The sequence below is a fragment of the Rhinatrema bivittatum genome, chromosome 2 (assembly GCF_901001135.1).
Source record: "Rhinatrema bivittatum chromosome 2, aRhiBiv1.1, whole genome shotgun sequence".
NCBI lineage: Eukaryota > Metazoa > Chordata > Amphibia > Gymnophiona > Rhinatrematidae > Rhinatrema > Rhinatrema bivittatum.
The window spans coordinates 243,619,814-243,633,568 of record NC_042616.1 but is presented as its reverse complement, the minus strand read 5'-3'; the positions used below and the strand labels follow the sequence as shown (position 1 = coordinate 243,633,568).

Sequence of the window (13,755 nt, the reverse complement as noted above, 5' to 3'; positions counted from 1 at the left end):
GCGCGCACAGGAGAGTGTCCTGTGCGCGCGCCGGGAGAGCGGGCACTCGCCCGCTCTTCCGCGATTTTTACTGTATCGGCCTGAAAGTTAGGTGCTTAGCACTGATTTTCTGCACTATGCACCCAATTTAGGATTGCTAAATGCGCATATATACAGGCACATGGAGTTGTTTGAAAGTTATTCCCTTATGTAACATTATAATGCTTTTAGTAATAATAGTCTTATCCAAAGGGAATTATGGGTAAAGGAAATTGTTGCAGAGAAAAGAATGGTCTTCTAGTCCTGAAAATTGTTTTTAGTCTGGAGATGTAATTTGCAGTAGGGTGGCTAATTGTTCAGACACTGCTTTCATAGGAGAAATAGGAAGTCAGGATCAGTCTTTATGCAACATATTAGCAACTTTTTTTTTGCTCTATTAATTTAATTTAATTTTCATTTTTTATTCTGCCTTTTGTGACTGAACAGCCAGTTCAATCTGGATTACAATAAGGTTAGAGAAGCTCTGGAAGTGGATTCCAATGGAGGTATATTTATATAGTGGCAGTTCACAGTTAAGACATTTTTTTTTTTTGTATTAAAAGTTTTATTGAGTGTACAAAATGACAACAGTAGAAGTGAACATCATGAACCATGAAAAATTAAGTTACCAAATCGAAATTGCAATGGAACAGGCATGATAAACATGAGTACATCATGAGTTTTTAAAGGCATCTCCCCCCCTCCACCCCCCCTCTTCCCCCCCCCCCCCCCCCCCCCCGTGTGTGATCTAAGCGAAAGAGACACAAAAATAGAACTAGGATGGTCAGACTGGAGAGACCTCAATAGCTGCAACCAGTTCTCCAATGAGTGCGATACAGAATGACATGTGTATTAATGCGGTAAGTCGGCCCTCGCCTTTTCCTCGTGCCACGCCTTGTAGGGGGACCACAGATCCGGGCGGGCTTTCCCGTCTCGAGGTTTGGGACGCCTCATCTTGCCATGCATTCAAAACAATTTATGTAGTCTAGAGGAGACCTGTCCCATCGATAGTGGTCCGGCCTTCCGCCACCCCGAGGCCACCTCGCATTTGGCTGCTGACAGAATGAATGTGATCAACTTCCCCTGCTCCACTGACACATCATATGGCAAGTTTAACAGGGTTTGTTCAGGAGTGAGGGTGACCGCTATCCCCAAAATATTCCTAATTAATTGAGTAACCCCGGACCATAGGAGCTGTACATATGAGCATGACCACCACATGTGATAAAACGAACCCTCCTGGCCACATCCCTTCCAGCAGCGGTCACTATACTGGGGGTTGAATCTACGAATTTTGACCGGTGTGCAGTACCATCGCAGCAGGATCTTATATCGGTTTTCAGCCAACTGTGAGTAAGGGAGGCCCCGTTTAGTAGAGAGAAAGATCTGATCCCAGGCATCTTCTTCTAAGATTCGTCCCAAGTCCCTCTCCCACGCCCTCATGAAAGCAGGTTTTTGCTGTGGGTCTTTATTTAAATAGTTATACACCTGGGAAATAGCTTTCCGCAGGGTGTCAGCCTGATCGCACCAGGTCTCCAATTGCGTTCTGCCCAGAGCCAGTTCCCGACCCACCGATTCAGTCATAAAAAAGTGACGAATTTGTAAATAAGGGTACACATCCCGATCGGTTAGTTCATATTGGCCTTGTAAAGTGGGGAAGGATACGAATCCATCCACGTCCCATAGGTGCCCAAAGTGTGTAATTCCCTTCCTGGACCACCGCTGGAAAGGGCCATGGGCTGCCCCCACGGAAAACAAGCGGTTGGTCCGAAGGGAAGAGCTGTAATAATATCGCCTGTCTCCCGTCAATTGTCTGCGCCATTGAGACCACACCTGTAGAGTGGTCTGTGTCGAGGCCGCTATGGTTCCCCGGGGTAGAAGTGTGGCCTCGGGCTGCCATATAACCGAGCTGAGGGGGATCCCACCATACAGGACTTGCTCAATGTGTACCCACTGTTTTTGCTCCCCTTTGCGATTCCAGTCAAATATAGCCCGAAGTTGGGCCGCTGCATAGTACCATTGTAGGTGGGGAACACTCAAACCTCCCCTTTCCTTCGGTCTATACATAACCCCTCTAGATACCCTAGGCGATCGCCTCTTCCAAATGTAGGAGAATATCCGTCTCTGCCAGCGGGTAAGCACCGCTTTGGGTATAAGGATGGGCAGTGCCTGAAATAAGTAGCCCAGACGGGGAAGGAGATTCATCTTCACTGCCGCTATGCGGCCAAACCAGGAAAGATAAAGTCCGGACCACCGATCCAAATCAGTGAAAATCTGGTGTACAAGGGGTGTGTAATTAAGCTTAAAAAGGTCACTTGGATCCTTGCTAAGATACACCCCAAGGTATTTGATTTTGGTAGGAGCCCATCGGAATTTAAACTGAGTTTGTAAGGTCTCAAGCTCAAGGGCAGGTAACGTTACATTAAGCAATTCGGATTTTTCAATGTTTAACTTGAAACCAGATACCGCCCCAAAATCAGTAAGTTCCCCGAGAGCCCCCTTCAACAAGGGAAGCGGATCCGTCAGGGTGAACAGGATGTCGTCGGCAAACAGAGACATCTTGTAATCAATACCCGCTATTTCTATACCATGGACCGAGCAATTGCCACGCACCCTAGTAGCCATGGGCTCCAAAAACAAGGCAAATAGCAATGGTGATAAAGGGCAGCCCTGCCTTGTCCCTCTTTGGATATGAAATGCCTCTGAGTACACCCCATTAACTTTAACCCTCGCAGTAGGCAGGTGATAAAGTTGCTGTAGCCAGGTTAGAAACTTGTCCCCAAAATTCATGGCCTTTAAGGTGGAGAATAAAAAGGGCCAATGCACCATATCGAAGGCCTTCTCCGCGTCTACTGAGAGCAAGACCAGGGGCAAATTTTCCTTACGAGCCCACCACATCAGGTCATTGATTTTACGGATGTTATCGGCTGCCATCCGTCCCGGTATAAAGCCTGCCTGATCGGTGTGAACCAACTTATTCATGACACTGTTTAGTCTGTTTGCCAAGATTTTGGCCAGTAATTTAAGGTCTACGTTGAGGAGAGAGATGGGCCTATATGACCCGCATTGAGAAAGATCCCTCCCAGGCTTCCCCAGGATCGTAATCCCCGCTATATTTGAGCCAGGCCATAGTAGCCCTCCCTCCCGCAAGGAATTGAACAGCTCTCGTAGAGGCTCCAATAAGGAGTTGGAGAATGTTTTATAAAACTGGGGTGTAAAGCCATCGAGGCCCGGTGCTTTATTAGCCTTGAGGTCTCCTATGGCCTGCTTAATTTCAATAAGGGTAATTTCCTTATCCAGAGCAGCACGCTCAGTCTCTCCCAGTGAGGGGAGCGGGATAGAATCCAAATACTCCTGGATCTGGTCGGGGGTAGCTCGTGTAGAGGCGGTATACAGATTCCCGTAGAATTCCTGAAATCTACTGCGTATGGCTGGGGGGGACGTTAGGATCTCCCCAGCGGAGTTTCTGATAGCTAATATTTGATTTTGTGTTTGCCTGTGTTTCAAAAACCGGGCCAACAGTTTCCCTGAGCGATTGCCCCACTCATACGTTTCTACCTTCATCAAAAACAGACGAGCTGCCAGATCGGCGTCCGCCAGCGCCCTCAGATCGTCCCTCGATTGCTGTAATTGCCTATATACCCGTGTGGAGAGCGTCCGTTTATGCTCCTGAGCGAGACGGGTTATCTCCCCCATTATTCTTAGTTTCTCCTGTTGTTGGTTTTTCTTAACGTATGTGCCTCTGGAAATAAATCTACCCCGTAACACCGCTTTCAAACAGTCCCACAAAAGGGCCGGCCCCCCCTCATTGGTCCCCCGGTACTCCGTGATAGCCTCCTGAATTTGAGTACAGAAATTCTCATCACTTAACAAGGAATCATTTAATTTCCAGGATTTAAACCCGGTAGCATCGGGAGCTGACTTAATTTCCGCCGTGATGGATGCATGATCTGACCACGTGATTGAATGAATCTCAAGTGCTCCCATCCTGTTCATGAGTGACTTGTCTAGCAAAAAGTAATCGATGCGCGAATATGTATGATGAGGAGGGGAGTAGAAAGTGTAGTTTCTGGCCAGAGGATGCATCCGCCTCCAGCCATCCACGAGATCCCATTTGGACATTAAGGATTTCAACCCCTTCCTATGCACTTTAGTACCCCCTACACCGCCCCCTGAATTGTCGAGTCTGGGATCTAGGGTCAAATTAAAATCACCCGTGACAATGATCACTCCCTCTCCCTCTCTGTCCAACAGAGCATCCATCCTTTGATAGAAGCTTTTCTGATCAGTGTTAGGTGTGTATAAGTTCAGCAAGGTGAAGGTGGTGCCCTGATAGTCAAAACAGACTAGCAGGTATCTGCCCTGCTCATCACCAATATGTCTACGCAATATAAAATCATGTCCCTGTCTAAATAATGTACAGACTCCCGCGTATTTGGCCGTCTTGTTAGCCGCTGAGAAGTATGTATGTGAGAATAGGGGCCAATTAAGGAGGTGTTCGTAGCGCTTCTTTAAATGCGTTTCTTGGAGGCAGATCACCATTGCCCCCTGGTCTTGGATATCCTGTCTGAGTAAGTGACGTTTGCGAGGGGTTCGCAGTCCCTTAACATTAAGGGAAAAAAGTCGTAGCGCCATCATGTAACTGTGCAAAAAATCTCAGCTAACGGACCCCGCTCAGGTCTGGGCTGTCTGCATCCATACGTTGGAGAAGGGCACTGACATGTTGGTTCAGCAGTAATGCTCGTACAAACCTGGTACCCACAGCTCAACGCCCCCAGCTCGACCATCCCAAATAGAATCACACAACCCAACCCCTCCCCCCCTTTCCCATCCCCCTTCTTGTTCCCTCCTGCATGGGCCCACACTACCTGCCCCGTCAGGAGAGCGTATGAGAACAGTGATATCAGAATGGCAGTGAACCCCCAACTCCAGTAGTGCCCGCAGTTCTAAAAACAACCAGCATCCCGCCCCCCAAACTGGTATGAACTTTGAAGAACAATTAAACACAAGTAGGAGCTATTATCCCTGTGCTCTGTCATAGTGAAATCGCCAACCCGGCTAAGCTCAACAGAAAACAAACGAAGCATAACATCAAGAAATCAGCCCGCCTCCCGGCCCATCAACCTGGAACTTGAGAAAATGTTCGCCAATAGTAAGGTGCAGTCTTTCAGTCGCCCTCCTGATGTGTGGATCCGCTGTTGTTCCGTCTCAATCGGCGACCGCCATTCTCCACCCGCTGCCAGCGAGGTCGCTCCGGTGCCTCCCTCTGTGGCAAAGGCGCAGTAATCTTGACCGGGAACCCCGCTGAAGACAATATGGCCGCCGCGTCCACCACATTGTTAGCTTTCGTGGTGATGCCCTTAATGGTGACCGCAATCCCCACCGGGAACAGCCACCTGTAGCGCATATTTTCCTGCCGCATCACGGTAGTCACTGGTTGGTATTCCTGGCGTCTTTTCAATGTGAGGGGGGATAAATCAGCGAAGACTGAAATTTGATGGGATTCCCATTCCCACGATTTTTGCTTGCGCGCCGCCGTCAGAACTCTCTCCTTGAGCGGGAAGCGGAGGAAACAGGCGATAATATCTCGCGGCTGGTTGCCGGCCCGGGGTCCCAGTGTGCGGTGCGCGCGTTCAATGTCCACCACTACAGGGTCGTCCGTTTGCCCTCCAGGCTGCGTCTGGGCCAGAAAAAATCGGCACAGCGAATCAACCACTGCCGCACAATCAGTATATTGCTCCGTCTCTGGGACTCCTCGAAAGCGCAGGTTGCACCTTCTGTTCCTGTTTTCCAAGTCCTCTAGCTTAGCGGTTAGTTCCACTGTCGTTTGGTGCAGAGAGACACCCTGAAGTTGAAGTTTATCAATTTTAATTGCTTGCCCCTCTAGCCGCACGTCGCAGTCATCTACTCGCCGGCCGATGTCCGCCATTTCCTCCCTTATCTCCGCCATTTTATCCAGCATTTCCCGTTTATTATTTTTCATGTCCTGGCGCAAGTCCTGGAACCATTGCCGGAATTCGGTTCTTGTCAGCATGAGCGAGTCAGGGGGTTGCTGGTCATCCGGTGCGAAGTCGCCGGGAGCACTTTCAATAGCCAGCGGCGCTGCGACGTCTCCCTCCATGGAGGCCCCAGATCCCACTTCTCCCTTGGTATAGGAAAATTGCCTGAGATCAGCACCTTTTTTTTTTGCGGTCATGCTTCCAATGTATAGCCGCGTTATTTAAGATCGTGTATGTGCAGCTAGACGGAGGATGGATGCTGATTAAGCTGACAGTTTGCGCTAGGCTCGCCGGAGCTCCGTGTTCAGGCTGCCATTCAAGCTCGTGACGTCACCGTCCTCCCACAGTTAAGACATTTTAAATGTATTACATAAAAATAAATTGTAACCCACGACTGTTTGTATGTATAAGGAAATAATGTATGTCAAGTGTATTTTCAATTGTTTTTTCAATAAACAGTTTAAATATACAATAGTTACAGTGGATTTAAGGGATTGACGGTTTATATGAATACATATTAAGGCTCAGAATCTATGCATATCATTAGGGTTAAGCAACAGGGAGAATCTATATAAGGACACAGATTATTTAACCTTTCATAAACTTCTGAAAACATGACTCTTGTTGTGCCTCGCAGCCACGGGTGGCCGCGGCCGCAACCCCCTACCTGATTCACAGCATCAGGGCCGCCGCAGCAGCATTGGGAAAGCTACCGGAGTCTGGCTCCTTTTACTCCCGCACCTTGGCGCCAGCCTCCACGGTGGCCGCCGGTGGGGCAGGCGCTCTACGCCACTCCAGGGATCCAAGATGGCCGCCCTTCCCTCCTCATTGGATTTAAAGGGGCCTCGTCCCTCAAATTGACTTCACCTGTGCCTGATGGGCCAGGCACAGGGAAGTATTTAATCAGCCTTCCTCCATTCACTCGTCGACTTGGCAACAAGTCTGATCGCTAGGGTGAGTCTCCTGGTGCCTCAGGTTCCTGGTTCCTGGTTCTTGCTTCTTCTCGGTGATTCCTCAGTGTGTGACCTCGGACCGGCAAGCGACGAACCTCGGGTACTCGACCTCGGACTTCTTCCGGACCATCCATCTTCAAGGGCCCACCTAAGTCCCAGCGGCACAGGTCACGGGCTTCCAGTGGCGAAGATCTAGTTGGTCCTTGCACCGACCTCACACCTCCTTGACCTCTCAAAGGTCCACCTAAGTCTCAGCGGCCCGGGTCCCTACGGTAGGCGCTAATTTCTCCAGGCGCCGGGAAAGTGCACAGAAAAGTGCTTTTCTCTGCACCCTCCGACTTAATATCATGGCAATATTAAGTTGGAGGTCCCGAAAGTTTAAAAAAGTAAAAACTAAAAAAAAATAAATTTTTAAATGGGCCCGTGGCTGGCGGGTCGAAAACCGGACGCTCAATTTTGCTGGCGTCCGGTTTCTGAACCCGTGGCTGTCAGCGGACTCGAGAACTGACGCCGGCAAAATTGAGCGTCGGCTGTCAAATCTGCTGACAGCCACCTCTTCCGTCAAAAAAGAGGCGCCGGCCGTCCATTACTCCTACCATGTGACAGGGCCTGGCCAATGGCACGGATACCCTGTCACATGGTAAGGGTAAAGGGCCATCGGCGCCATTTTTATTAATGGCAGCCGATGGCCCCGAGAGCGGGAGATCGCTCCCGGGACTTTCACTGGACCACCAGGTACTTGTAAAAAGTTTTGGGGGGGGGGGTTCGGGAGGGTGGGGAAAGCTAAGGGAACAGTTTTAAAGGGTCGGGTGGGGTTTTTTGTTTATCGGCTCGGGCGCAGCCGATTAACAAAACTGCGATCGGGCCGCACAAAAAAAAAATTAACGATGTGAATCAGAACCGGAATCGGAACCGATTCCGGTTCCGATTCACATCTCTACTCCTCGCAAAAGTTACACCTGCTAAAACATCTGCACAAAATTTCCCTGAAGATTTACCTGCATGATTATGAAATCCAAAAGTAGGCATGTAAGTCCAAACCTTTCCCCAACTCCGCCCCCAGGAAGGCTTCTGATCAGTTTGGGTGTACTTGTGTGCAAATATGACATACATGCAAAAGTTTACCCACATAATAGGTGAGCAGCTTTTGTAAATGACCATGTCTGAACGCAAAACACTGTTTTTCCTGTAGAAGTCCCTTTGAAAATAACGCTTTTACTGTGCAACACTTCAAAACAAGATGAATTTCAGTTTTTCTTTAATAAGTTTTGTTTTTTTTTAAGTGTTCTAAGTCATAAGCAGCATTTATTAAACTTGATAGAAGTGTACCTCTCATATTTGCAGGCGACTTGCAGAAGAAAACTATCAGGAAAATCACAAGCGAATGCAGGAACTAAGATGCCGGAACTTTCAGCGACAGAGTGTGGATGTGCTTCACGTGAGTTCCCTGCTTTTTATTTTTAACTTGTTTATTAATCTTCCTCAACTTTTTCTGTCCAGGGCATTTTTTTCTGGACCAAGTAGTTGTTACTATCACCATTAAGCTTTGTTTTCATGTATCATAATACTAGTGATTCATTTTACTTTTGCTTTCTTTTGAGCTTCGTGTGTTCTAATAGTAATAAAGAGGCTGTTATGTGTGTATAGACACAATGTAGAGCAAAAGACCCACAAATAAACTTACATATGTACATACGACTGTGTGTGTGTGTGTGTATTTTGTTCTGAGATAAAATTTTAATACGTACAACAAACATTAATAGGTTAATTTTGAAAAAAGTTGAGCACCTGATCTAGATGCTTAGATCAAAGAAAATATTTGGTCGAGCTGAAAATTCGCCTGAACTTAGACGGCCAAAATATGGCCACCTAGATTTACGACACTCAGCTTTTTTTGAAAATGGTTGCTGGCTTAGGTTCCTTCCTTTTTAGAACCTTTGTCCCAAGTTCCTTCCATCCTCCCACCTCACTGTTAAGAAAGAAGAGCCCCCTTATAACCCTGCATTGTGCCTCCAATCCTTACATAAAAAAGAGCCTCCTACAGATCCAGGATATCCCCCCACCAACATGTAAAAAAAAAAAAAGCCAATCCTTGTCCAGCCTTGCTAGCCCAACCTGCCCTGATGTAAAAAAAAAAGATCCCCCCCCCCCAGCCCTGCAATCCCTTACCTAACACCCATCCCCAGAATCCCCTGAAATGCACACCAAGCTGAGCCTGCAGAAGGACTAATTCCTATCTCCTGCTAGCTTAATGGCCTTTGCTGCCCTGATGCTACCGTGTTTCCCCGAAAATAAGACATCCCCCGAAAATAAGACCTCGTAGAGGTTTTGCCAAATTGCTAAATATAAGACCTCCCCCAAAAGTAAGACCTAGCACATAATTCATTTAAACGATCGAATTAGCTACGGTATTCCCTCCCATACAGTAACTCGCGCCCCTGTGCATTTAACCTGCTAACTTACCGTCTACCCTTACCCCTGCGTTAGAGGCAGGGGTAAGGGTAGGCGGTAAACTTTCCCCCAGCCCCCGCTCACCTGCCCTGGCCACGTCCATGGGTGCTGGTCTCCGGGGCAGCCCCAGTCCTCTGCCCTCCTCCCGAAGCAACAAAAGCGCAAAAAAATCGAAAAAGCAAAAAAAAAAAAAAAAACAGCGAAAAAAAAAAGTTGCAAGAGAGAGAGGGGAGAGAGGACGGGCAATCCTACGATCGGGATTGCCAGTCCTCTCCCCTCCTCCCGAAGCAAGGCGCGAAAAGCAGCCTTGCTCCGGGAGGAGGGGAGAGGACTGGCAGTGTACGGTAAAGCAACGAAGTGACTTACTTTTTTCACAGCCCTCCTCCGGAGACAGATCGCGGCTCCCCTGCCTCCTGGCGAAGATGGATGCCTGCACGGGCGAAAGCGGCCCCTGTGCGTGCGATTGGGCCGCTCAATGCGTGACGTCACATGCCGTGACGCACGTCGTTGACGTCACGCATTGAGCGGCCCAATCGCACGCACAGGGGCCGCTTTCGCCCGTGCAGGCATCCATCTTCGCCAGGAGGCAGGGGAGCCGCGATCTGTCTCCGGAGGAGGGCTGTGAAAAAAGTAAGTCACTTCGTTGCTTTACCGTACACTGCCAGTCTTCTCCCCTCCTCCCGGAACAAGGCTGCTTTTCACGCATTGCTTCAGGAGGAGGAGAGAGGACTGGCAATCCCGAGCATACCGTAGGATTGCCTGTCCTCTTTCCCCTCTCTCTCTCTTGCAACTTTTATTTTTTTCACTTTTTCGCTTTTTTTTTTTTCCGCTTTTCGCGCCTTGCTTCGGGAGGAGAGGAGAGAGGACTGGCAATCCCGAGTGTACCGTAGGATTGCCTGTCCTCTCTCCCCTCTCTCTCTTGCAACTTTTATTTTTTTCACTTTTTCGCTTTTTTTTTTTTTCTGCTTTCATTGCTTGCTTCGGGAGGAGAGGAGAGAGGACTGGCAATCCCAAGCGTAGGAGAACCGTTCACTTCCTGGTACCTGTCATTTCAAATGGCAGATTACAATCAAGATACATAGTCTTACTATAAACAAACAAACAATAAAACATTCATAAAATCAGTAAAAGTAGCCAAAACTAGAATAAACAAATCAAAATAAAATACAAATAAAATAAAACAGAAACAATAAAAGGTAACAGTACAATTGGGTCTAAGATGTCAATTCACAAATGCAAGAGTAATTAAATTCGCTTTAAGGAGCTTTCTAAAACAAAGGAAATCATCATTGACCCTAATTTCTTCAGATAAGCTGTTCCACAGTTCAGGTCCAGCTATTCTTAAAATCCATTCTCTGGACTCAGTCAAGTGTATACATTTAAGAAAATGAATCTTTAAAAAATATTTCTGTGAGGACCACAGAGTTTGTGTAGGCTAATATCTTTGTACCACTGAAGAAATACAGCGGGGAGGGGTCAACCCATGGAGAGCTTTGAAAGTTAATGTGAGAATTTTAAAACACACTTTCCAAACCATAGGTAACCAGTGCAAATCAGATTAGACTAGTGAAATATGAGCACAGAGTGCGCTCCCAGATATTAAACGAGCTGAGTAATTTTGAATTAGCCGTAAAGATCTTAAGTAAGAGTTCAGCAAACCCAAGAGCACAGCATTGCAGTAATTGAGAGAGGATAGCAGTGAGGATTGCAAAACCACACAAACATATGAAGAAGAAAGAATAGGCTTCAATGGCTGCAGGAGGTATACCTAATAGTAAGACGTTTGAATCAGGAAATTGATATGAGGGTGCAATGAATGGGACAAATCGACCAAGATCCCCAGGTTATGAGCTTGCAGTTTCATAGGAATTGAGTGACCAACCAATGAAAAACTTAAAGAAAAGTCTGCAGGCTCCAAGCACGATAATAATATAATTTCAGTTTTCTGAGAATTCAGACCTAATTTATCTCATAATCAGTTCATAAGCAAAACTAGGCAGGAAGATAGTTCATCAAAGGCTAAATCAAATGTTGAAACAATAAGGAAGAAAAACTGTATGTCATCAGCATGTCAAGATGAGCCAGAATAGAACATAGAGGAGCTAAGTAGATATTAAATAAAAGAGCCGAGAGTGATGAACCTTGAGGAATACCTGTTGATAGAGGATATGGATCTGATGATGTGCCAACAATCAATACTTTATACGATTGATCAACCAGGAAAGCTGCAAACCTCAAATACACTAGAGAAGAAATAACAAGTGCCTTCAATCTGATAAGTAGTATGATATGATTAAGCCTATCAAAGGCCGATGATATATCCAGCAGTACCAGAAAGAATTTAATACCTCATCCTCTTTTTCCGACTCAAACCAGCCGCCACCCTTACCTCATCGGCCCCAAAACCCATCTCACTCTCGTCAGAAACCACCAGATCCCATGCCTCGAATCACTTGATCACAAACCCGGACATTTGACCCTAGGCAGTAACCCAAACCTCTTCCATCATATTTAATTTGTCCTCCCGCCCTCTTTCCCAATCTGAACAACTTCTCCTACTACATGGCCTTTCTTTGTTCCCCACTACACAATGGGGTAGATTTTACAAATCTACGCGCGCGCGAACAAAAGTACATAAGAACATAAGAAAATGCCATACTGGGTCAGACCAAGGGTCCATCAAGCCCAGCATCCTGTTTCCAACAGTGGCCAATCCAGGCCTTAAGAACCTGGCAAGTACCCAAAAACTAAGTCTATTCCATGTTACCATTGCTAATGGCAGTGGCTATTCTCTAAGTGAACTTAATAGCAGGTAATGGACTTCTCCTCCAAGAACTTATCCAATCCTTTTTTAAACACAGCTATACTAACTCCACTAACCACATCCTCTGGCAACAAATTCCAGAGTTTAATTGTGCGTTGAGTAAAAAAGAACTTTCTCCGATTAGTTTTAAATGTGCCTCATGCTAACTTCATGGAGTGTCCCCTAGTCTTTCTATTATCCGAAAGAGAAAATAACCGATTCACATCTACCCGTTCTAGACCTCTCATAATTTTAAACATCTCTGTCATATCCCCCCTCAGCCGTCTCTTCTCCAAGCTGAAAAGTCCTAACCTCTTTAGTCTTTCCTCATAGGGGAGCTGTTCCATTCCCCTTATCATTTTGGTAGCCCTTCTCTGTACCTTCTCCTTCGCAATTATATCTTTTTTGAGATGCGGCGACCAGAATTGTACACAGTATTCAAGGTGCGGTCTCACCATGGAGCGATACAGAGGCATTATGACATTTTCTGTTTTATTCACCATTCCGTTTCTAATAATTCCCAACATTCTGTTTGCTTTTTTGACTGCCGCAGCACACTGAACTGATGATTTCAATGTGTTATCCACTATGACGCCTAGATCTCTTTCTTGGGTTGTAGCACCTAATATGGAACCCAACATTGTGTAATTATAGCATGGGTTATTTTTCCCTATATGCATCACCTTGCACTTATTCACATTAAATTTCATTTGGATGCCCAATTTTCCAATCTCACAAGGTCTCCCTGCAATTTATCACAATCTGCTTGTGATTTAACTACTCTGAACAATTTTTTGTGTCATCTGCAAATTTGATTCTCACTCGTCGTATTTCTTTCCAGATCATTTATAAATATATTGAATACAGATCCCTGAGGTACTCCACTGTCCACTCCCTTCCACTGAGAAAATTGTCCATTTAATCCTACTCTCTGTTTCCTGTCTTTTAGCCAGTTTGCAATCCACGAAAGGACATCGCCACCTATCCCATGACTTTTTACTTTTCCTAGAAGCCTCTCATGAGGAACTTTGTCAAACGCCTTCTGAAAATCCAAGTATACTACATCTACCGGTTCACCTTTATCCACATGTTTATGAACTCCTTCAAAAAAGTGAAGCAGATTTGTGAGGCAAGACTTGCCCTGGGTAAAGCCATGCTGACTTTGTTCCATTAAACCATGTCTTTCTATATGTTCTGTGATTTTGATGTTTAGAACACTTTCCACTATTTTTCCTGGCACTGAAGTCAGGCTAACCGGTCTGTAGTTTCCCGGATCGCCCCTGGAGGCCTTTTTAAATATTGGGGTTACATTTGCTATCCTCCAGTCTTCAAGTACAATGGATGATTTTAATGATAGGTTACAAATTTTTACTAATAGGTCTGAAATTTCATTTTTTAGTTCCTTCAGAACTCTGGGGTGTATACCATCCAGTCCAGGTGATTTACTACTCTTCAGTTTGTCAATCAGGCCTACCACATCTTCTAGGTTCACCGTGATTTGATTCAGTCCATCTGAATCATTACCCATGAA

The 13,755-nt window shown here is 46.3% G+C and overlaps 1 protein-coding gene across 6 annotated transcripts in view; it reads left to right on the top strand.

Moving 5' to 3' along the window:
• Positions 1–13,755, top strand: part of NEK11 (NIMA related kinase 11) — a 567,803-nt gene that overhangs the window by 307,523 nt on the left and 246,525 nt on the right. For all 6 annotated transcript variants that reach the window (XR_003854561.1, XR_003854560.1, XM_029589337.1 and 3 more), the window contains one exon: positions 8,315–8,408. Coding sequence is in view for 4 of the 6 variants with exons in the window: in XM_029589337.1 (XP_029445197.1) it covers positions 8,315–8,408 (94 nt within the window). In the remaining 2 variants the exon portion in view is untranslated. The remainder of the gene's footprint in view (positions 1–8,314; positions 8,409–13,755) is intronic.